Here is a 22,248-nt window from a genome sequence, read left to right as displayed (position 1 = left end):
CCTTTCCTTTCTCCTTTCCTTTCTCCTTTCCTTTCTCCTTTCCTTTCTCCTTTCCTTTCTCCTTTCCTTTCTCCTTTCCTTTCTCCTTTCCTTTCGTCAGATTTATTTTCTGGTTTTGCAGACCACTTTTCTTGTCTGTTTCCTTGTGTTAAAAATTGTGAAATATAAATGTAGCAGTGGAATTCTCCCTTTCATGGAGAACAGTATAATTTGGTTTTAGGAAGACTCAAGTTTTTCCTATCCCTTATAAACTATAAAATATTTCAGAGATTTAAAAGCTTTTTTTTTTCTTCTTTGCTAGGTGACACAGTTGATGATCAAAGTAGAGAGTCAAAGGACGAAACATTGTTTCCAGAGACCAGACCGATGTACAGTAAACCTCCGCAGGTAGGAGACTTTTTCTTTATGCATGCAAGATGAAAATTCACAGCAGCTGGTTTGAGAAGCATGAATCTTCTGCAGGAGAGGGTTTCAGCAAATTCCACAGACTAAGTGCCTACTCAGCCTTCCTATCATCCATCATAAAAGAAACATTACTAGTAACTAGATGGCAATACTACCAAGGCCACCAGTATTAGATTTGAAAAAGAAATTGTAACAGGGCTGGGCTGTTGTAGTATTGCTGAGGATCTTATTTTTATACTTGAGATATGGAAGCATGAAACTATAGCCAGAATGTTAATGAATTGCATACAAGCGTTAGTGTGGTGAATAGTGATGGAAAATGTCAAATATTTACATAAGTAATTTATTTCCTCAGCTATCATTATAAATAACATGTTGTAAATGTGTGAGTGTAATAGAATGCTTTTATTGTGTGTTTGCTTTTGTTTCTGTTTCAGTATCTGGATTCCTTTTTCTTCATCTGGTTTATTTAATATTTAACCCATGCATACCAAAAGGGGCTTTCCAGAATATTTCTGCATATGGTGTACACATACTATCTTCTCTGCCTCCTGTGAAAATGCTTTTGCAATGCATATGAGCCTGCTTTCCATTGCCATTTAGTTTTAGATATTTGCAAGATAACTGTGAAACATTTTGCTTGAATTTTTGTGTTCTTGGGTGGGGGGGGTGGTATTTTGGGATTTTCTTAACTCAATCTTTTTTCTCCCCACTCCTTTTCATATCTGTCCTTGGAACTCCCTGTCTCTCTTTTTCTCTCTCTTTCATGCCATTTTCATATTTATTACTGCAAAGTCCTGTGGTATAGTAGAGGTGTGTATGAAAATGTTGCTCTTCTAAGAATGGTCAACATGTGGGGAGGTGCTATATAGTCTCTTTTTTTTATTTTAAATTAAAAACTGTGTCTGATACAGAAATCTTTAATTTATCATAGCTAATGAATGGTTTACTTTATGATAATGTGAAACTATGAATTGGTTACAGTTAATAGGAAAATTCTGGTCTGACTTTTGGATCCACGCAAATAGGAGCAGGGTTCTTTGCAACTGAAGTCCTGCAGTTTTGAGACTGTACGTAAGGCATTGATATTGTGGTGACCTCCTGCACAGCGATAAAGTTCCCCGTAATGCACTGTTCTCTCTAGGTATTGTGAACTCTCAATTACTGTAGTGTCAGAGATACATTCAATTCTTTGAAGTTTCAGTAAAATAGGAACTTGTGTAATCTTATAGATTTTAAGTGTTTTATAAGTAAGAGAAATGAAGCAAAGTTTTCCAAATATAACAGTAGACATGACAGTGAAAGTAAATCTTTTATTTTAATCTTTATATTGAAAGACTTAAATATCACAAAAGTACTTATATGAAGCTGTTTGTGACAATATCAACTAAATTACGATACTGCAGATTCAGCATTTGGTAGTATCTAAGTTATAAATTCCGGTGTCTGGATTTGGCTGTTTGAACTTGACATTTACTCAGAAAGGGTTCTCAAATTAAATAGAGTGACTGAGGATCATAGAAATGAAATGATTTCAGTGATGAGTATATCTGTTTTTATAAATTTATGGGAGAAAAACCAATTTAGTAAAACTGGAAAAGCATTATGTTATATGTTGAATATGTCATTGAGACAGAGAACACTTTGAAATAATAGACTTGTTACCATTAATATGAGAATACTTCAAACACATACTAGAGTATGTGAAAAGATTTTTGCTAGACTACAAGTAGTGTTAGCTATTTGTCATGCATAGTTGAACAGAAAAGTGGTTAGTTATTTAACTGCATCTTGTCACTTGCCGAAAACCTGCTTTTATTTTTAAATATGACCTATTTTACAACTTAACAGATGTAGACTTTGTGGGATGTGGAAAGTGATTTTTTGGAATGTGATTTAAAGAAGAATAAAGTTGCTAATACTTTGTTCATAGGTCTCTTCCGTATTCGGAAAGGAAATGAGGTTGAGTTTGTTTTGGGGTTGTTTTTTTTTGAAGACAAAGAAGGTATCTTCTGAAAGATTTTTAGTAACTTGAGTCCTCTTTGGAGTTTCCCATTTACTTAGGTACTATTGGATTTGGTTTGAGTGTAATTATTAAACTCTCAAGTGCACACTTCTGTGTAATCTTGCTTAATTTATGTAAGCTAATGGACAAATAAAAGTTTATAACAAAAGCATCTTGCTGTAACTAGCAACCTTTAACAGCTTCTCTCATAACAATTACAGTGCCTACAGCCTTCATTATTTTAAGAAGTTCTGATACTGTATGTGATGCTGTTAAAGGAAACTCAGGTATGTAGAAAATTAGTTYGAAGAAGGCTGTTCCGAAAGGCCATCTTTAGTCTAAATGTTCGGGCTTCTTCTGCAGAGTGGAAGAAGCAGCTCCTTCTTTGGACAATCCCACATGGAGTAGTCACTGTATTTCCAGTGAGTACAGACACAGCTTTGGGAGGGTCATCTCCCTGTGAGAAGTTAGTCCGAGGGAGATGCTGTGTTGGCTGGTAGGGTAATGACTGCTGTGGACCTAATCAAGCATGTACGATTCCACTGAAGTTGCTTCAGGCTGATGAACTAGAAGTTATACATACGTTTAAGTGCTTTTCTGGATTGGGGCCAAAATGCTAAGTGCTCTGCAGGACTGAGAACTTAAATTAGTCTCTTTGTGACTATGAAACAGAAGGCTTCTAATTTTAATTGTAACACCATTATAGTAGAAAGAGATATATGGTTTTATTTTTTCATGCTTTTGGGTTTTCCATTATTATAGTACAATTTCCAGATAATTCAGTCTTTATCTAATTTCACCGGGAATGTAAGATTATAGAAACTAACAGAACGGAAGGTTAGTTTTGATGTATAAAAAGTGCTAGAAAAACACTAATTTGGTAGTGTTGGGTTGTTTGGAGTTTTTTGGGGGGGGTTTTGGAGGTTTTTTTTGACAATGAATTATTCCATTGGTAACGCAAATTAGTGCAACCCATGTATTTTTGTCCTACTGTGAGAGCAATTGTGTAGGATATATATTAGGAGACATAAAAAATATTTTTGACAGATGGTAGGGCTGTGAATTAGGATTTATAGAGATTATTGTATATCTGGTGTTCAGGACACCTGGGATTATTAAATAGATGCAATAAACAAAAAAATTACATTTGCGATAACTGCGGTGTTTTGTATTCCCCTATTGTCGCCTTATGAAGCAGTTTGTGTTTCTTTTGCTATTGCCCTTCTTGATAATCTGACATGCATCCTTTAGCCAACAAATGTCAGCAGATTTGGGCAGAAACTGCAATACCAGTAAGTGTATTTAAAAAAAAAAAAAAAAAAAACCTACAAAAAATGGGACCCATATTGAGACTGTAAATTAGTATTTCTCTCTTACTGTTTCTTCTGTTTTTTTCCTTCATAGTCCTCTTTCTCCCTCAAATACTTAATCTCTACTGCCTTGTATCCCAGGAGCTTGTTATACATTTTCTAGGGCAAGATAGAATCCCCCAAGGGATTGTTTAATCCATAATTATCTAATTTATGTGTTGTTGTTACAGTCATTCTTAGTTATATACCTTACTGTGATACTTATCATCATAAGACATAGGTTTTTTCTTGAATTGCAATGGTTTTGCTGTAGTTCTTGTGAACTTTCGTTGGCTGATTTGATACTACAGACTGAGAATGTAGCAAATAAAATGTTTCATGCTTCGTGAAGTAAACGTAAAATTATCTATAGTTTTCTGCACATAGATACTAGCTTGCACCATTTTGGGCCAGTATCCAATTAAATTAGGATTTATCCAATTAAACATTTTTATATCAGAGTATATAGATAATATCCTCATTAAATTGATCCTTTTCAAAGCTCTATTTCATGATTCTGAATAGATGTAAACAGTAGTTTCTTAGGCATCAGGTTTGGGACCTTATCAGTCAATTGGGAAGAGAGAAATATCATGAGAGATAAAACATCAAGGAAAAGATAATGGCAGCTGTGTTTATAAAGCTTTAAAGTGAAAAAATGAATTTAATAATGTACTTTTTACTCTTTCAGAGGAATTAGCATTTATTGCTGAAGCTGATAGACTTCTAAAATATCCTTTTGAGCAGATCACTTTGTAATCATCTGATATAATTACAGGGCATGGGCAATGCTAAAGTTATCTTTCTTTTCTGTTTTTTTCCTTTTTTAAATTTATTATTATTAACTAGTTCTTCCAGACCTATTATTGCCTAATTCTTACTGTAGTTGACTGTCTAAGATATTTTTACAAGTTATTGGAAAAAGAGATATTACTGATCATGTCTTTGTTCAGCCACCCAACTCTTAGTTTATCATTCAGAAGCTTCTGTATTTAATAATTTGAGAAGGATGTTTTGAGCTAGATGTACAGCATCATTGCAAATTCCATATACCTGCTTTAGAGAAGGTGATTGATATTTCAAGATTATTGGAGAATGATTGTGATTAGTTTGTTCCATTTTGACAAATTCTAGTGTTTATAGAAAATGTTACTGCTTAGATGGCTTTTAAAAAAGCTATCACAAGCTAGAATTCTAGTTATGGCCTGGTTAGATTAATTGCTCGTCATATGTCATATTAACTCTGAGTACTTTTTCGCCTATAAAGCCCATAAAGAATGGGTCCACACTTTCTTTCTGCTTAATTGGACATGTAAGCAATAATCACTTAATGAAATTATCCGCTCTTAGAAGGGACTGGAATAAGACTGTCTGCAGCAGGTCATCAAGCCTGTGCTTTTCTCTGACTGCTGGTACCTTCAGAAAAAAGATCTAATGTTTTACTTAACTATTGTGCTATAGGAAGTGAAGTTTTAATGTTACCCTTAAGGAAAGATGAACAGTTTTCAGTGTTGGCAGCTGCAATGGGCAATATCTTTCTTAGCTCCCTCCATAGTCTGCATGTGCAGTAAATAGGTGGCAGTTCATTGGGGGAGCTGCATTTACTATGCAGCTGCAGATCAAGAGTGCCTACAACGTAGGACTGCCATATGATAAGGAGATCACAGTATATGACTGTGCCCTTACTGAGAAAGAAGGTAAATAGATCAGTCGTCTAAAGAATCAACTGTCCCACTGCAATAGCATATTTACTTTATAAAGCTTAATTGCATTGCAATGTTTATTTTACTATCTATTTGATAATTGGTCAAATTATTTAAGAGGTATCTTCATACTAGAAAGACCTCCAAAACTTTTGGACCAATGGACTTCTGTCTCCCCTCAACAGCTGCGCAAGTTGGTGTGTATCTACACATGATACATAAATATCTTATATATAATGTATATGTGTGTGTGTGTGTATATATGCATGGACATATACATATATGTAAAATTTAAGCAACATGATCATCTATAAGAAAGTATGGTTCTGCAAGTCACAAAGGATAAGTTACTATGGCCTCAAAACCAAGATTTTATAAACTCTGATTTGTGCAATCTGTTGACCTAGGGTCAACCAGTAAGACCTGGCGATGACTTGTAGGAATACCATCTTGTAGGGTTTTTTCCTTCTAACACAAGTAGTTAGAGTCCTTATCTGTGTAACATGACATGCAGTTGGGCTTGCTTCAGATACTTAGCAAGCAAGAATGCTAAGTAATGTCAAGAATGTGATGTCAATAGCATAGATATCAATAGAAAGAGTGGAAATTGAGAAATCTGAATTAATGTGGTCATCACCAGCTTCCTCCCTGAACTTGGAAAACAGCTCACTGTCAAAAAAGTAATGCAGTGCTCTCTTATAAATCATTTTTCTCTAGGCCTTTGCAAATGTGAACTTCTGTCAGTTATAACTTAGTTCCTTTGTTTACCTTGTGATGTGATTTCATGGTGACAAGAACTGAGGAAGCTTAACAGTCTGTTTTAGGAAGGGGTCTGCATGTTCTGTCTGGTGAGAAAATACCTGCAAACGGAGGGAACGCACCGGTGAAGGCAGGGGAGCATCCCTTCAGCCACTAGTCATGTGTGTGGAGTTGTGAGCCGGTTCTGTGACCTGCCCGCACGAATGGCCAGGTTTGAGCAACAGAAGACACCACAACCACTTTTTAGGGGAAAATAGCACACAAACATGATATGTTTTCATTGTTTAATTAAAAATTATTAAACAATTAACTATGTATATATGTGCATGTAAAAAGTTCATAAAATAGTAAAATTGGCCTGATTGGTAGCCTCTTCATTTTGAGGACTAGGCTTAGTGAAGGAACAAAGACTGCAAATACTGACCAAGGTACCATGTATAAGTTGCTACTTAGTTTAGGCAGAAGCTTACTATATGCGCAGCTTAATTGTGTACTCATTCAGTTACATCGGATGGTTATTTGTAGTAAGATACATTCAGATTAGGTGCCCAGATCTTCCCACTCACATTCTTTAGCCTTTCTGTAATTTTGGAATCTTCTGACTGACTTAATCCCCAGAAAAAATACTGATTATGCGGTGTCTCCTGCCCAAACACGTGCAGTCAGACTGAAAGCCGGTAATGCTGGGTCACATTCCTGCCATCAGCCAATTGGCCGGTCAGTCATCCTGCCTGTGGCAGTAACCTTTCTGGGCTTTCAAAATATTAAAATTGATCTAAAATACAATGTAAATCATACATCACCTGATCAGACTGTGTGCTGATATAGCCTGATGGTACACTGATATTTACAATGTGATGCATTAGTGCCAAATGGTGGCTGAAAGACTGTAGTACAGTGCAGCTTATTAATAATTACTCTTAATAATTACACCAATGTCTTTAATCTAGTTTTACTGCCACAGTAAAGAGAAGGGGGGGGGGGGGAACAACCCAGCAATGCTCAGTCTGTTTTAACAAAAAGGAAAAAATACATGAAAAGTGCCTCTTTTCAGTCCAAAATTCTAGTATTAATAAACTGGGAATATGTTTTTCCATGCTTTCCTTCAGTGTGGTTTGATCCTTTCACCATAATGTGCTGCTGCAATTTCTTCTTTAAAACGCCCAAACTTCACCATCACTCAACTCTATCAGACTTTACGTCTGTGTATTGGATAGCACATTGTCAAATTTTGTTCTAAAGCACTTTTTTTAAATGCATCAAGATAAAATGGAAGTTCTTTGTTTTCAAAGTTCTTTTATTTCCATATTATTTCAAATTTTAGGAATATTCTTATAGTATTGTAATGTTATTAGTTAACCTGACTGATTAAAAAAAAACAAAAAAAACCCATAAATTCTTAAAATCGCCTGCGTTCCTTTTCACCGTGGTCCACTGATGTGCCTTCCATAGAGAACAAATAGGCTGCAAGAAATGACCATAATTGAAAGAGACAACCAATATTTGTTTCTTTATTTTATTTATTTATTGGTCCTTTACTGCTTTAAACGTCATCCTACTTTTATTCCTCTGGCTCAAAAGTCTTAGTAGTAGAGGCTGTGAACACCACAGCCTTTATTGTTAATGGGTGTAGAGTGAAGCTTCTGGTGGCTGCTTGAGGTGCTATTGGTAAGTACTCCAGCTACACAGAGTCTATGGAGGAACTTAAATTTCCATATTACTGTAAATTTTTTCTATTATTGACTTGAATCTCTAYGGGGAGAGCAGGTAGAAAGTTGCCTTAGGAGATACTCGCCTAATTCACTTTTTCAGCACTGGAATATTTTAAACTTGTAAATAGGACATATTGCTAGTCTTGTCACATGCTTGGATTTTAGGCAGCAGAGGAAAAAACTCAGAATAAAGCACTGAGTGCAGCAACTCTTATTCACATATCTGCCTGAGAATCCATTTATATTCTTTAAGACTGATGAGAAATGCTGTTAGGAAGATCTGGGGGTTGGTTTGGTCACCTAACAAAACTTCAGAAAGCAGCGATGAGCTAATGCTGCCATAACTGTCAACGCGCTCCTTGGCATCCCGTTTTCGAGTGGGCTGTGGCTGCCATTAGCCTCTCGTGTGGATGCTGCTTTCGAGACGGTGGCGTGCTTTGCTTTGAAATAGCAAAGGCACTGCCCACCAGTGAAATGAGATGGGCCTGCAGGGAGGTAGTTTTGGTGTGGTAACTGTGTCCACTCCATGGACTTGTGCTAGCAAAGGGTCGGCCCGAAAGAGCCGAGCCGGCAGCCCGCCGAGGGCACCTGGCCTAGGGTGGAGAGACGAGCTGCTGCTTCTCTCCTTCTGCTTTGCGAGCTGGCGTGGTGACTCTCTCCTCGGAGACTTATTTTAGTGGTAGCTTACAGACTGAGAGCACTGCTCACAGATAGCACTGGAGGAAGCTTCCTCTTGGGTTAGACTAGTAATTCTTTTCTATAATCGCTCTAATTTATTAGCATTTTCAGAGGACCAAATCCAAAATATTTCCCCCCCCCCCCTCCTCTTGCTGTAGATGGAAACAGTTATCCATGTGTCTGTTTTTTCTCTCGCTGTTTGATACTCATATTCTAGGGAGAGATTTCATGGATGTTGCTGACTACCTGGATTACTCAAGGAGAGATTAGTTTTTCTTCTCAAAACAATAAAATCATTTTAACTTCTGATTTAGGCAGCTTTTCCCTCTTGGTACAATTGCTGAAAATTGTATTGACTTTTTTGTGAAAAACAGCTTCCTTTCTCATTCAGGTCCTAGGATTTTCATACATTTCGTAGAATAATGAGAAAATGCATCTCAGAGAAGCTGTCATCTTTTTCGTGCTGTAGAAGCTTCTACAATTGCAGAGGTTAGGAGCAGAAAGTAGAGACTTGGAGGCAGGCAATCATTTCGTCTAAACACTTCCCCTGCAGGAGGAGGACTTCAGCCTTCCCAAAAAGTCTTCAGAATATTTCTTTGCTTGAAGCAGTATACTTAGAGAAACTCAAATCATGTTGGACAGTGACTGCATTGACCAAATGAAGCTGCTCAATGTATGATTTAAATACTGTTTATTTAAATGTACAATCAACGTTTTATAGAAAATTCAGTTCATAGTGTGTTCTCTGGATACCTTGAAAAGTTAAAGTATAACCTTTCTTCCCTGCTTCTAGCCCTATTAAAAGAGTATTTTCTAGGGGAATATATAACATTTACATTCCAGTTATCTGAACTGCATACAGATAACTCATTCACAGTTCAAAGTTGCTTCAAAAGATAACTGAATTTTAATTGTTAATATCTGAAGTTTTGTATTTACATCAGGTGTAAAGGCATCAGCACAACAACATTGAGTATTTTGTGCTTCTGGATGACACTGAAGCTGCAGAACAAATCCATCTGTATTCATTCTGTAATATACTGACTTGTCCTTCACTTGCTATTTTGGACTTTTGAATGCACTGCTGGATGACTAAAGTTGCATATATTTTCATGTAGTGTTCTTCTGGCTTGTACCTTACTTAGCATAGTAATTGTCTGAACTTTTTAATCTTTCAGCATACCTGCTACAGCAAAATGAAGATAAGAGAATGATCTGGCCTATTTAGTAACGCTTCCTGGCATTGGCACAAACGCAACTTGTTGAATATTGTTCATGTTGCTTGTTATGCTGTATAAAATTTTTTGCTCTGAATAAGTTGCGTAGTACTCTCAAGGAACAGGGGAACTAGATAAACTGTTCCTCACTGAACCCACATCTCTCTTTTTCTTCTAAGATAATTCTTACCACAGTATTCATGCTGTAGAAGGAGAGAGTTGTCCAAAATTCAACTGTTAGCTTAGTGCCCTAAGCCCAGGGGCTTCCAGAGAGGCACAAGGATGGAGCAGACACAGGAACCCTGCTACTGAGGGTGCATGAATGCTGATCCAGATCTGAAATGATCAGATTCACAAATGCTAGAATTGGTTGGGTTAGAAGGACAGATAAGAGATTCAAGTTTGGATTCCAATATACATGCAATCGTTCAAAAAATTATTTTCTCCTGAAAACATCTACTGCAGAAGGAATCCATGATACAGTATTGTGCAGCTCCCAGGCAAAACTGAGTTGCAATTCTCCTGAAAGGACATTTGAAATTGGCAGCAAAACCATTTGTGCGCTGGAATATCGCTGGCTCCAGGCAGATCTTTTCTGTTAAAGAAGTTAGGGCCCTACCTCACTTGCTTAGGGCTTAATGGTGAGATTGGGATTATGTATGTTTGTTTGTATCTGCTATTTCAAATTCTTCATCATTATCAACACAACAGTTGGTCTTTTTTTTTTTTGTTTAGTATTTTTCTACGCTGAGCAATAGAGCTCCAAATCTATGGCAGCACTAAGAGTAAAATTGCCTTTTACTCAATTACTATTTTTAAATCTTTGAGCTTCTGCATTATTGGTTTGTACAATTTGGTGTTTTTTCCATTGTACTGAAATCTGAAAATACTCAACTTAAAAGCTTATGTAGTCTAAATTCCTATGACAGAAATGTTATTTTTATTATAGTGGGAACTTAAGTCTTAGAATCTTTAATAATGATTTAGAATCCTTTTTTGGCTTTCTTATTGCTACTTGCTCTTAGTACTACAGTCCTTTGTGTTGCATCTCATCTCTGTTCACAGTTAGGTAATTTCTTATTATAGATGCTCAAGTTTGAGGTGTTATGGTTCTCTCTCTTTGAACATTATTCAATGTCATGAATAAAAATATCATTATAGAATTTCAGTTATATTAAGTGCAATATATGCCTTTAAATTTATTACCAACCTCCTCCAAATTTTGTCTGTGCCCAATATTTATTCTAGGGGATTGAATAAAACCAGAAGGATCTGAATTTCATTCCAGGTTGTTTGCAATGTTGTTAGAAGAAATTTATTATTATTATTATTTTTTTTAAACTAGGAGGAACAAATGAGATTAGTTTTAGGCACTAGATATGCAATCTTTTGTGTTACTTAAAAATACTTTTCAAGGTAGAATTGCATTTTAGAAGTGTTTAGTACATAAAACTCACAGGCATCTTTAGTATTTGCTAGGATAATTAAACTAACACACTTTAACCATGGAACATTTAGAGTATCCAGAGTTCAAATGGCAACCTCGCAATTCCCCCCCAACATAGATTAACAGTTTTAGCAGTTTGAGAGGGCGAGGAGCATGTATTAAATCCAGAAAGTTCATTTTGCATTTAAAATACAATTTTTTTCCCCTACATTAGAGAAAATGTTCTGAAAAACTACATTTTTGTGGTTACTTTAATACCAATAAAGGTGTACAAATGTACATCATTTTACTGAAAGTCTGGTTTAGCAAAGATTACCCTAATGTTCTTTGCATGCCACGATACTCTATGGGGAGCTTTCCTATCATAAAGAAAAACTGTAGCATGTCAGATGTACTTTTAACTGTTTCTTTAGAATTTTATTCTTTAAGATTTCAGCAGTGTTAACCTCACCTTGATTCTGGTGGAGCCTTTAAAAAAACAGCTGAAAAGGGTATTTTAAAAAGCTTTCATAGGAAAATGAAAAATACCTACAATGTGTGTCACAGATCAGTAAAAATATAATAAATGCTTATTTTAAAAACTGGTTCCATTTTACTCTGAATAACAATATTGATAAATGGCAAAAAAAAGCATACTGTATACTAATAATATGAGATTTGTACAGGTACCAGTAGTTGTTTAAGAAGGACAAACCACTGCTGTATTACAGAATGAGTCACAAAAGGTTGAGAAACAAGAGCCCCGGACAAATGGGAAAGCTGCTTCCCATTGGCAGCCATTGATGCTTGCAAAAGCCGCCCCAAGGACCCAGTCTTAGCCTGCAGCTTTCCGGGGGGAAGCCTTCCCCCTTGCAACCCCTGGCGAAACCAGTCAGCTCTTAGGCTAGTATTGCAATTACATTACTGCATTTCTGTTAAGCCAGACATAACTGACTGGAAGCCATTCTTGTACGACAGCTCCTGCAAGGTCTCCTGCACTTTTTCTTCCACCCAGCTCTGTTCTCCAGTAGAAACAACTTTTATTTTCTTGAATCCCTGGAGGGGATGCTGACTAAACTTTTAAGTGAGCCTCCAAAGAATAGCAGCTCTCATGACTCATGTGAATTTGTTTCTGAACCACCTCAAGGACATCTGTATTTTACTTGTCCTAGTGTGTTTCTTCTCTTACGATTCTGTAAAGTTATAGGTCATGTACTGGCTTGTTGGATGTGGGGTGGGGTTTTTTTTTGGGGGGGGGGGGGATTTGGTTTGGGATATTTTTTGGTGACATTTAGAAACTATCATGTCATATCAGCAAGGCTTTACTGATCATTTTCTCCTAGCTTAAACTTCTGAATATAAATTGCTAAATATTTAGAGAGCCTTGCAAGTAATTTTTCTTTTCCCCTCTGCTCCTCTTTGCCATTATTTTTCGTATTTGAAAAGTGATTCATTATCACCAATGGTGGTGCATACTGTGGAATTCCTACAGGTTTTCTAAAACAAGCCTGATGAATACCTTAAAAGCATCAATTCAACCACAATTGGAAGAATAATCCCCTAAAATAGTTTTCATCTCTAGGTACTTCAGAAATAACTGCATAATGCTATGTAAATTCTAAGATAGATTATGATACACTATTTGCTGTAATACCACAAAATTGCCTGAATTAAAGATAATATTTCTATATCACCAGTAGTGTTGTAGGTCTCTGTCTTTGTCATAATTATGATGCCACTGGGTATCTACTAAATACTCTGGAATATTGTACATCTGTCTGTTTCTTAAGGCTAACTTTTTAAGGAAAATGGGTCTGCTTCTGGGAAAAAAAAATCCTCTTTTACAAAGAGTATAAATTTCATAAAATGAATGACTTTTTGCTAGAAAACCTTGTTCAGTAATTTGGATGATGATGATAATGCTAGCACTGATCTTTGATTCTTCTTCAGAGCACTGTAAACACAGTTTCTGTCTTAGTACACTGTAAACTATGCATTTTTTCTTTCTTACAAGACTCTTGGTACACTGAGGTTAGCACACAGATGCAGCAAATTAGATGTTTTTTTTAAAGGCAGCTGAGGAACATAAAAAATAACGGTATAAGAGCAAAACGAATGAATTTACTTTAAAGGATAACTTTTATGTTTTGCTAATTTTGAAATAACATATAACTCACTTTTGCTATCAGAGCACAATTATTATCTGTTGGCCAGCTGTCATATATATTTTTATACTGTTTCTTTTATCCCTGTTCATTTGGATTCCAAACCAACAATGAAGAAAACACCTTGCTTATTTGAATTAATTCTGAGTACCTTACCTTTTGTAAATTTGATTTTTGGATTCCCTGGTGTTTGGTGAAGTGTAAATTGTTTGATGATATTCTAAATGCATTTGATTAATACTTCTCATAGCAGGATTGTGTGTCATAGCATTTGGCACTGCTTTGTTTAGCTAATGTCCAGAGAATATGCTCCAAATAGATTGTATTCTGGATAAATAAGTTAGACATTTAAATAGAAACCAGTGTGACTAATGTGGGATATCAAATTCTCTAGAACTTGCAGTTCTACATATGCTTGAAGAGTGCATGCATGAAAACATAAGCTATTTCATAACCTTGACTTTGTATAACATAGCTTTGTCCTGGTATTTGCACTGTAACCAGTTTGGGTGATTTTAGCATTGACGGGCTTTTGATGTTCTCTGCAAGAGTGTCCAGTTCTTAGTTACATTACTACACACAGTATAAAAAAATCGGGGTGGCTTCATCAGGTTCCTTTCACTGATGTGGAATTTGCTAGCATATGAGTGAAATATGTCTAAACCCACTTAAAGGATGCCTTTATGGAGGCACAAAAATATATCTATCTTGATAAGGCCTTGCACATGAGACCATTTTCTGAACATCTTTATAAGAGTGTTTGGAAATCATGGATGAGCTCCACAGTATTCAAGAAGTTAAGCTGTAACAGAATTTTCCAGTGACTCGTCTTCACTCTGTTGCATACACTGTCCGTTGCCACCACACCTACTGCACCCTGGAGTTGTTGTGCTTGGTTTTAAAAGGGGAGTATGTGTCGGAAGAGTCAGCTTTGCCTGTTTCTTCTCTGCCACATACCCTACTGCTGCCCCTTGCATCATTAAGCAGTGCTTGTGTGAGCAGCATGGAATCAAGGAGGTTTGACCAGGCTGATTGTGGCTAGTCTTCCTTCTGCCATGCTTGGGTTTGGCATAGTGCATTAAAGAATATTCCTCCCCAAGTTATGAATTTTCACATTGTATAATTTGGGGAGAAGTCAGCCCAATAAAATAACATAGGGTGTGACTTGCTAAAAATAACCGAGTGAATGTGAGAATTTTAAGATAGTGGAAAATACCCATTTTCATGGGAGAGACAGTAGTGGTTTGTGTGCAAAATTGAAATAGAAAACCTTGAGTCATTTTCTCATTTCTGCTGTAAGCTCGTCTTGTGATACTGGAACCAAGATCTTCTCATGAGGAGATGGGTAAACTGAGACCCACAGACGATTGGATCAGAGATTAGATTATGGCATTTTTTAATGCTGACCTGACTTTTTTTTTTTTTCCTGAGTTATTCATACCATATTGCTCCCAGCTATTTCAGAGTTTATTTACAATATTGTTTTGACTATTTAAATGGTATCAGCATTTACAGAATATTGAAGAACCTCACAAAGAGTATGTAGTGAGTGGAAACTGAAGACTGAGGATGGTAACATGGAGTTTAAGAGATTTCTAATTTAATTCACCCTTCCTTACTGCACTCTTGCATTGAAAGATGGAGTGGGACTAGAGTAAGGGAAGCTTGTTCTTGCTCTGTCATTGCCAATAGACAGTATCTACATTGTGCAGCAATAGTTTAATTTCCAGTGCTGCCCATTTGGTACCCTTCTAACAAATGTAAGGCTTTGGGAGGAGAAAAGAAGACCCCTTGTGTTCTCTCGGATTTTTTTCTGTTTGAAGTTAGTTTTGCCATATGATAGTCTAATTGGCATTGTAAATGGAGTTCATCCAGCTTCTGGGACAATTAGGATATAAACAGGTGTTCTTAAAAGTATAATCTGCCAAACAAAATAAACATTAGATTCTAGGGGTTCTGATTATCATCTGAGCTATGGGAATAGGACAGCAAGCGAGGGATCATTTTTCCCTGGAATGTAGGAGTGGGGGGAGGAAGAAGGTTCTTTGAAGATCTTGTTTAACTGATTCCTAGATGTAAACTTTTCCTGTTTTTCATTTGGGGCTTTCTGGCTCAGTTCTCTTCAGAATATGGGACTGATGTAATATAAGCAAATAGCAGCACCTCCATAAATGCTCTACAGGTATTTCTTTTGAGAGGGAATGTAACAAATTTGTGCAGAGTAGAATTAAAGGGAAGTTTTTAAATTTACAGACGCTACGAAATTCAGTACATGTTTGAAGTATTCAGTTGCTTTTCTTTTTTAATGAATATTGTTAAATAGGTGTTCTTTGCATTTAGCAGTGTTCTTAGCAAGGGAATTTGTCTGTAGCAGAAGTATGGTTCTGAAGTTTGTTAAAATGCACACCTTGAGCCTATTTGCCCATGACAAGAAGGAAGTTTTCCTTGTAAAGTGTTAGCAATTAGCTGCTACAGAATCTAAGATCGCTTTTAAAGTGAGAGTTGCTGATCTTTGACCTGACGATAACTGTGCCAGTTTGAACGGAGTACTGACAAACACAAGAGGTTCTGTTTTTTTTTCCTGAACTTAAAGACTTACAGTGCTATTGCCTGTGGGTTTTTTCACTTAGAGCTTGAAAAGCCGCAGTAGGAAAGCTGTGCAGGCTCTCTTCCTATTCTCTGCTAGCTTTCCTAGGTTCCCCACCCTCTAAAGTTACAGAATCAGTGAGGAAAGCTAAAAGAAATCTTCTTTATCAACTCTTGCCTTTGCTGTTGGCTATAGCGAAGTGCTCTAGCTGCTCCTAAGAATAGGGAATTGAAAAAAGGAAAGCTAGAGGCAATGAAGAGTGAGAGGAAACACCTAAACTGCAGCTAGAGGAATTACGTAGTACAGACATGTCAGTACTGTAGTAGCTGAGAGGTTGGGTGCAGAACACCACTGAAACACGAGGAACCCAGCCACGTACCCTCTCTGTCTCCAGAAGGCTCTGAGGTGGCCTAGAGAAACAGACAAAGCTGAGACTGCTCTTTCCTTCTTGGTACTTAAAAAATAGTGTTTTGCAACTATTTACCAGAAGGTGATCTGAAAGAGGGAAAAAAACAAGTAATATTTATACTAGGAAGTGAATCCCAGCAGCTGAGCGGGAAGCTGCTTTGATAGCTTGCCTCCTCTGGAGATCATTTGCTCATCTTTTGTGTTGGATCATAACTAGTAAGTTCACTAATTACATCTAGCAGCCATTCCTTTTAATAAAACTTCTTAATCTTAGGAAATTTGCCATTATTATCTTGTTACAGCATGGCCTTGGATTTGGGAAAGTTTATCATAAGCTTTCTATTTCTAGTCATCGTGATTATAAAGAAAACCTTCCAAGACCCAAGAGGGTCCATTTCAGGTGGTGCATCACCACTAACCCCCTCTCTCCCAATAGCTTCTGGAGAAGTGAGCTTCCTCAGTTTGGCTAAGGAAAACACCGACTCTGAACAGACTTAAATTGGCAGGATTATCTGTTGAATTGTTGACACTTCAACAGAAGGTTTAATGTTTGCCTGTCCTTTTTTACAAGATGAAATGGTGGATTTAGGTGTAAGGAATGACTGTAGTTCTCAGGTTGCATTCAAGTCAAATCCAGTCCTTCCTATGAGGAGGAGATGGAGCCCCCTTTACCTCGCTAAAAGCTTAGCGGTGTTACATACCCCCCAGGCTAGAAAACAAACATGAATCCCTCTCTCCCCCCCTTGCCCTTTTGTCAAACAGCCAGAAACTCAGATTCCCTATAACAACCATCATCTGTAACATTCAAATCAAGAAGGTCAGATCTTGAGCAACSTAATTCCCCCAGACTCATAGAATAGAAGGGACCTCCTTGAAACAAAAGCCATTTAACTCCTATGATCAGCTGAACAGCAAATTAGCATTTAAAGCTTTCGGTGCTTTCCCTTTCCTGATAACAGAGTAAGTTTGGTTTTTTTCTGGATGCATGCTAACTGAGTATGTCAGGTTGAAAGGAATAAGGCCAGATGGCAGATCAGAAATTCCTTTATTATGTTCTTGGCTCCCACATGATTTGTTAAGCACTTTTGAACAAGTGGCTGAATGTTTCTGTGTTTGTGCTTAGATAAAATAGAAATTCATACAACAATCACCTTACTTATAGACATGATGTGAGAATTATTGGTTTACATAGCATTTTCCTAGCTATACATAGTGAAATAATTTAGGTCTGCTTTCTAGAGGAAGAGACCGAAGAGTCGGTCTTTTCTTTGCTTGTTAAAATTGTAGAAGTTTTAGGTAAAATCTTAAGATGATACTACTGGTAGGTCAGTATCAAAACTTTCAAGTCTTTTGGGTCCAGCATCCTATCTACTGACATTTTCCATGATTTATATTGACTTCCTCTGCATGGCAGTTCTTTTTATTTTATTGTTTTCTTTTTTTTTGGGGGGGGGAATGTGTGCTTTTTAGGGGAGGCAGTGGTTTTGGTAACTGAGCTATTCTAATAATCTATAAAAGTGCATGTTTGGCAATGCATATATCACCATACAACAGATCTCACCAGCCAGTCAAGCAATCTGTTTCTAGTTGGAAATAAATATTAGTAATACTTTGAAGGAACTAGGATAGGAATTTTTTTTTTTTTAATTATAAAAGCCATGTACTCGTAGAACAACTTCAGAAATGGGGTAGTGGGAACAACTCTACATTTAAGATGGAACTTCATCAGTTTTTGAAAGGAATTATATGGAGTAGTTTCCCATAAACAAGATGGAGTTATTGTCACAAAGTCCCACCCACTCTCTGTTTCATACATGCCTGGTAACATCAGGTTGAGAAACTCCACTCATCATTCAAAAAAAAATCAGTTGTTGTTTTCAGTCTTGACTAAATTTAACCTGAAGAATTATATCAGGATGTGTTAAGAACTTCCATTTTAAATCTACCTGAACCAAAGACTGAAATTGATGTTTTAATTTTATTTTTATGTATTAATAGATCTTGATGATTTCAAGTAGAAAGTCTAGGCTGCCTGATTTGTAGTGTCTAAATTATTGTTCTTCTGTTCTCTTTAGATAAATACAGGGCACCGATCGCAGTTGACCATATCAAGTGCAGAGGTGGGAAATGAAAGGAGTCCAAATTTGGAAAGCAGCCCTTTCATGTCAGATCTTCTGAGTGACATACCCTTTGCCCTAGCACCACATGTGTTAGCAGTACAGGGCGCCCATAATGACGTTCCTGACCGATTGCTCACCCACGACATCAATGATAATTTATCAAGATTTTGGTATGACTTTACACTTGAAAATTCAGTCCTTTCTGATCCGTAATGTTTTCTTTAATTTTTCTATCTGTGTCAAGGCAAGTCTTAATGTGAATATAAAGATGTATTTTTAACATCTTAATATTTTGGGGGCCTGCCACTGGTATATCAGATGCATTAAATCAAAAGGGTTGTTATTCAGTACTGTGTTGTATTTCTTAGTTTTAACTGAAATGTAACTTACTCTGTTAAGTACTATGTTTATCTCCAAAGAAATCAAGCAGAGTTTTGTTTCAGCCTGAGTATAAGACTTGCTGTTGGTACCACTTCCAGTAGGTAGGCTGTAGACTCAAACATTTCATAACTTCAGGATGAAGCCAATGCACTTCTGCATTATTAGTTATTTTACTCTGATACTAAAGATACAGATCCAGTCATGCATGTTTAAGATTATCTTTGAGCTTCTACAGACAGAAGCCCAGTATTAGTGCTAAAGTAATGCTGCTTCATACTACTGGACAGATGTCTTTCCAGTCAAACTGAGTTTTAAAACCCAGACTTAATTATGCATACTTACATAGTTATGAATTGATTGTAATTGATTAGACTTACCAATTTCAAAGTGAAAATTARTTGTTGCACTCCTTTCCAGTAGGTGTTTTGCGTGTCTCATTTTGTGCCTCTCCTGTTGTCTTAGGAAACCCTTTCTGGCTGCGTGGTGGTTGCTGTTTGTTCTCATTACCACATGTGTTCCTGATTTATACACAGATCAGCTTTTCCATTTTAACCTCTTTGCCCCCTAAAGAAGGAAATCTCAGGACATGTACTTTTAATGGTCACACCCTTCTTTTTTTAATTTGTGTGCCAGAGATACAGATGGCAATGTTTAACAACAGGAAAACATTACATTGTTTCTTATCCAGCTAAATTAAATGRCTAAGTACCTAAACATGCATTCTCACAGACCACTGTGGTGCCTGCTCACAGGCTTTGAGTATGTAATGTTTTTTCCAACTAGAACCTGAGTTGTTGTTGCATGAGCAACAGCTCACTGATGTAACATCATGATTTGTTTGAATAATGATCTGTGTCGCACAAAAGATTACACTTGTTTTCTCTTGGTGTAGAATATTTATATTGTGCCAAATGTTAGTGGATATTTTCATATATTTTCTATGATCTATGATAGCTTAAAATATATATATTTTCAAACATGTGTCCTCTTAAGGTACTTAAGATAAATACTGTAAACGATGGAGAAGTTACATTGTGAATATGTCTTAGGTTGTTAAATATTCTTGTTTCAGATTTTTTTTAATGTATGTATTTAAGTAAATTTGTTAGTGTATTTTTGTCGATTATGTTCATAAATGTTTGGAACTAGTTGTTTCAGGGAAATATCTGTGCTGCACTCAAATAAAAAGTGATAAAACAGTATTGAGTTATTTTTTATGTGTGGGTTATTACTCAGCTTCACCGATATTGTTTATTATAGCTTTGACCGTTCAGATTTTGTGGGAGCTTGAACTCATTTTTATTTGGGAATTTTTTCTGTGTTGTTTAAAAATCAGAGTCCCGTTAATCAAATATATCACATTTTCATCTGATGTGCACTGTGTACTATGTCTGTGTCTTGCAGTGGTTTAGCTGTTATTCATGACACTGTTCTGAGGATAATACTGTAGTGAACTGGGAAGTACTCAGACTTCTTAGGACTTTACCAAGTTGTTTAAACCTGATTCTGTGTGCTGAGTTTTTTAGTTAACACTTCTCTGAAGCACTAAATTTAATCTTCATGATTATGTTTAACCTTTACACATTAACCATTTTGAAAGTAGCATGCTTCCATTCAAATTGTTTTTCATTTCACATCTGGAGTGTTTCTCCAGCCCGGCTCGTCTAGAAGCAGAACCTCAAAACACTGTTGAAGAGCCAGCACACTCACAATACTTGTTTTTTCCTTGCTAACTGACTTGGTATATAGATTTTTGGCATTCATTTTTGATTAATGTTAGATACTTTATCTAAATAATTCTATCTTGTCAGAATCCTGCAGTTATATTCACAAACCAATACGCTGTCCTTTCACAAGAAAAGAAGAGACGTAGGGGTGTGGGGGTTGTATTCATCCATGATAAGAAATACCAACAGTAGGTTAGACATTTGGCCAGCATTCTTAAATGTATTCCATAAATGGTAAAATTTACATGTGGCAAGAGTACTAGTAATATGTCTCCTCATTGCCCTCTCTTTAGCAAGCCTTGAGGCTCAAACCCCTCCCTTGCTTAACATCGTCCATAAGAAGTGGATTGAAATTTAATGCTATCCAAATAGCAGCGGTGAGTTTCTTCTCACTGGGATAAGAAAAAATACAGCTGAACTGTTCTAAACTATTAACATTTATGGATATTAGCATTTGCCCACTACTAACATGAAGATGACACAAAATCTTGAGAAAATTAAAGATTTCAAACAGTCTTAATTCATATAAAAATGCATATCACTTGTGTAAGGCATGTTTAACATCATATGCTAAGTGATTATTGCATAGATGTATGAATATTGGAATATATGTATATCTGTCATTGTCAAGAAATATTGAATGGCTCTATATATTGTCACTCAAACATTTGACCACTGATGAAGGAATATAATTAATTCAAAAAAATCCATTTAGAAGCTATTAAAATATAATCAATATTGATATCAAAACACCATGGCTGTCCTTTCTGCAAATTCCATATATAAGAATGAGACCTTGAACAGAACTGTTAGCTATGTCTGTTATGCATACGTATATGGATTGTTTAGATAGAACTGAAAGATATTTCATGGCTGATATCAGTAACGTCAAAATTAAGAGAGGTTGTCAACTCCAGAATTAATAATGGAAGACCAAGGTATAAACCTGTGCCACTGAAGTGCTGTAAATGGGAGCTTTGTTACTGCCATTACTGCACATAATACTAGGCGTTCACTCTTAAAGTTTATTTAGATAGAGTTACACTGGTTTGCAGGAGATTTTGAGTTTCATTTGCAATTCTCCAAATTTCACTTGCAGGAGATGTGCGCTGCTTTGTGTGATAGCTTGCTTATGGAACTTCCTAATAAATCAAACATAACAAGACACTTCTTATTTCCTCTGAAAAAGTTGTAAATGCAGGTCTCTGGAAAAGTCTAATTTTAAAAGTAGAAAAAGGAGAGCTAAGCCCACTTGTTCAAAGGTAAATCAAAGAATAATTGCATCCAGAACAGCCCAGCAGAAGGCTGATCATGAACTAGTCCCTACAGATGATTCCCTGGAGATAAATTCAAAAATAGAACCAGACAATACTGTATTGGAGGTCAGTCAAGGAGACTATTACAGATCCAGTTGCTGATGTTTTCTGTAAAGCATGATCCAAACCTTGATACTGCAGTACTGCAGCTGGCAAACGTACCCTTGTGTAGTCACAGATGAGAGGTTTTGACCCTAGAGCAAATAAAGGAAAAAGGCACAGAGCATATTCACCACAGTAATTACAGTAACTTAAAATAATACACCACTGTTAGCTGGAGAAACTGTTAT

The 22,248-nt window shown here is 36.4% G+C and overlaps 1 protein-coding gene across 1 annotated transcript in view; it reads left to right on the top strand.

Moving 5' to 3' along the window:
• UMAD1 (UBAP1-MVB12-associated (UMA) domain containing 1) overlaps positions 1 to 20,117 on the top strand; it is an 85,682-nt gene extending 65,565 nt beyond the window's left edge. The window contains exons 5-7 of the mRNA XM_026090031.1: positions 302 to 387; positions 18,490 to 18,704; positions 19,378 to 20,117. Of these exons, the coding sequence (XP_025945816.1) occupies positions 302 to 387; positions 18,490 to 18,704; positions 19,378 to 19,483 (407 nt within the window). The 3' untranslated portion in view covers positions 19,484 to 20,117. The remainder of the gene's footprint in view (positions 1 to 301; positions 388 to 18,489; positions 18,705 to 19,377) is intronic.
• Positions 20,118 to 22,248: the final 2,131 nt, after the last annotated feature.

The sequence above is a fragment of the Apteryx rowi genome, unplaced genomic scaffold (assembly GCF_003343035.1).
Source record: "Apteryx rowi isolate R43461 unplaced genomic scaffold, aptRow1 scaffold_845, whole genome shotgun sequence".
Taxonomy (NCBI): domain Eukaryota; kingdom Metazoa; phylum Chordata; class Aves; order Apterygiformes; family Apterygidae; genus Apteryx; species Apteryx rowi.
The sequence above is the reverse complement of the archived record's forward strand: the minus strand, read 5'-3'. Positions and strand labels throughout refer to the sequence as shown.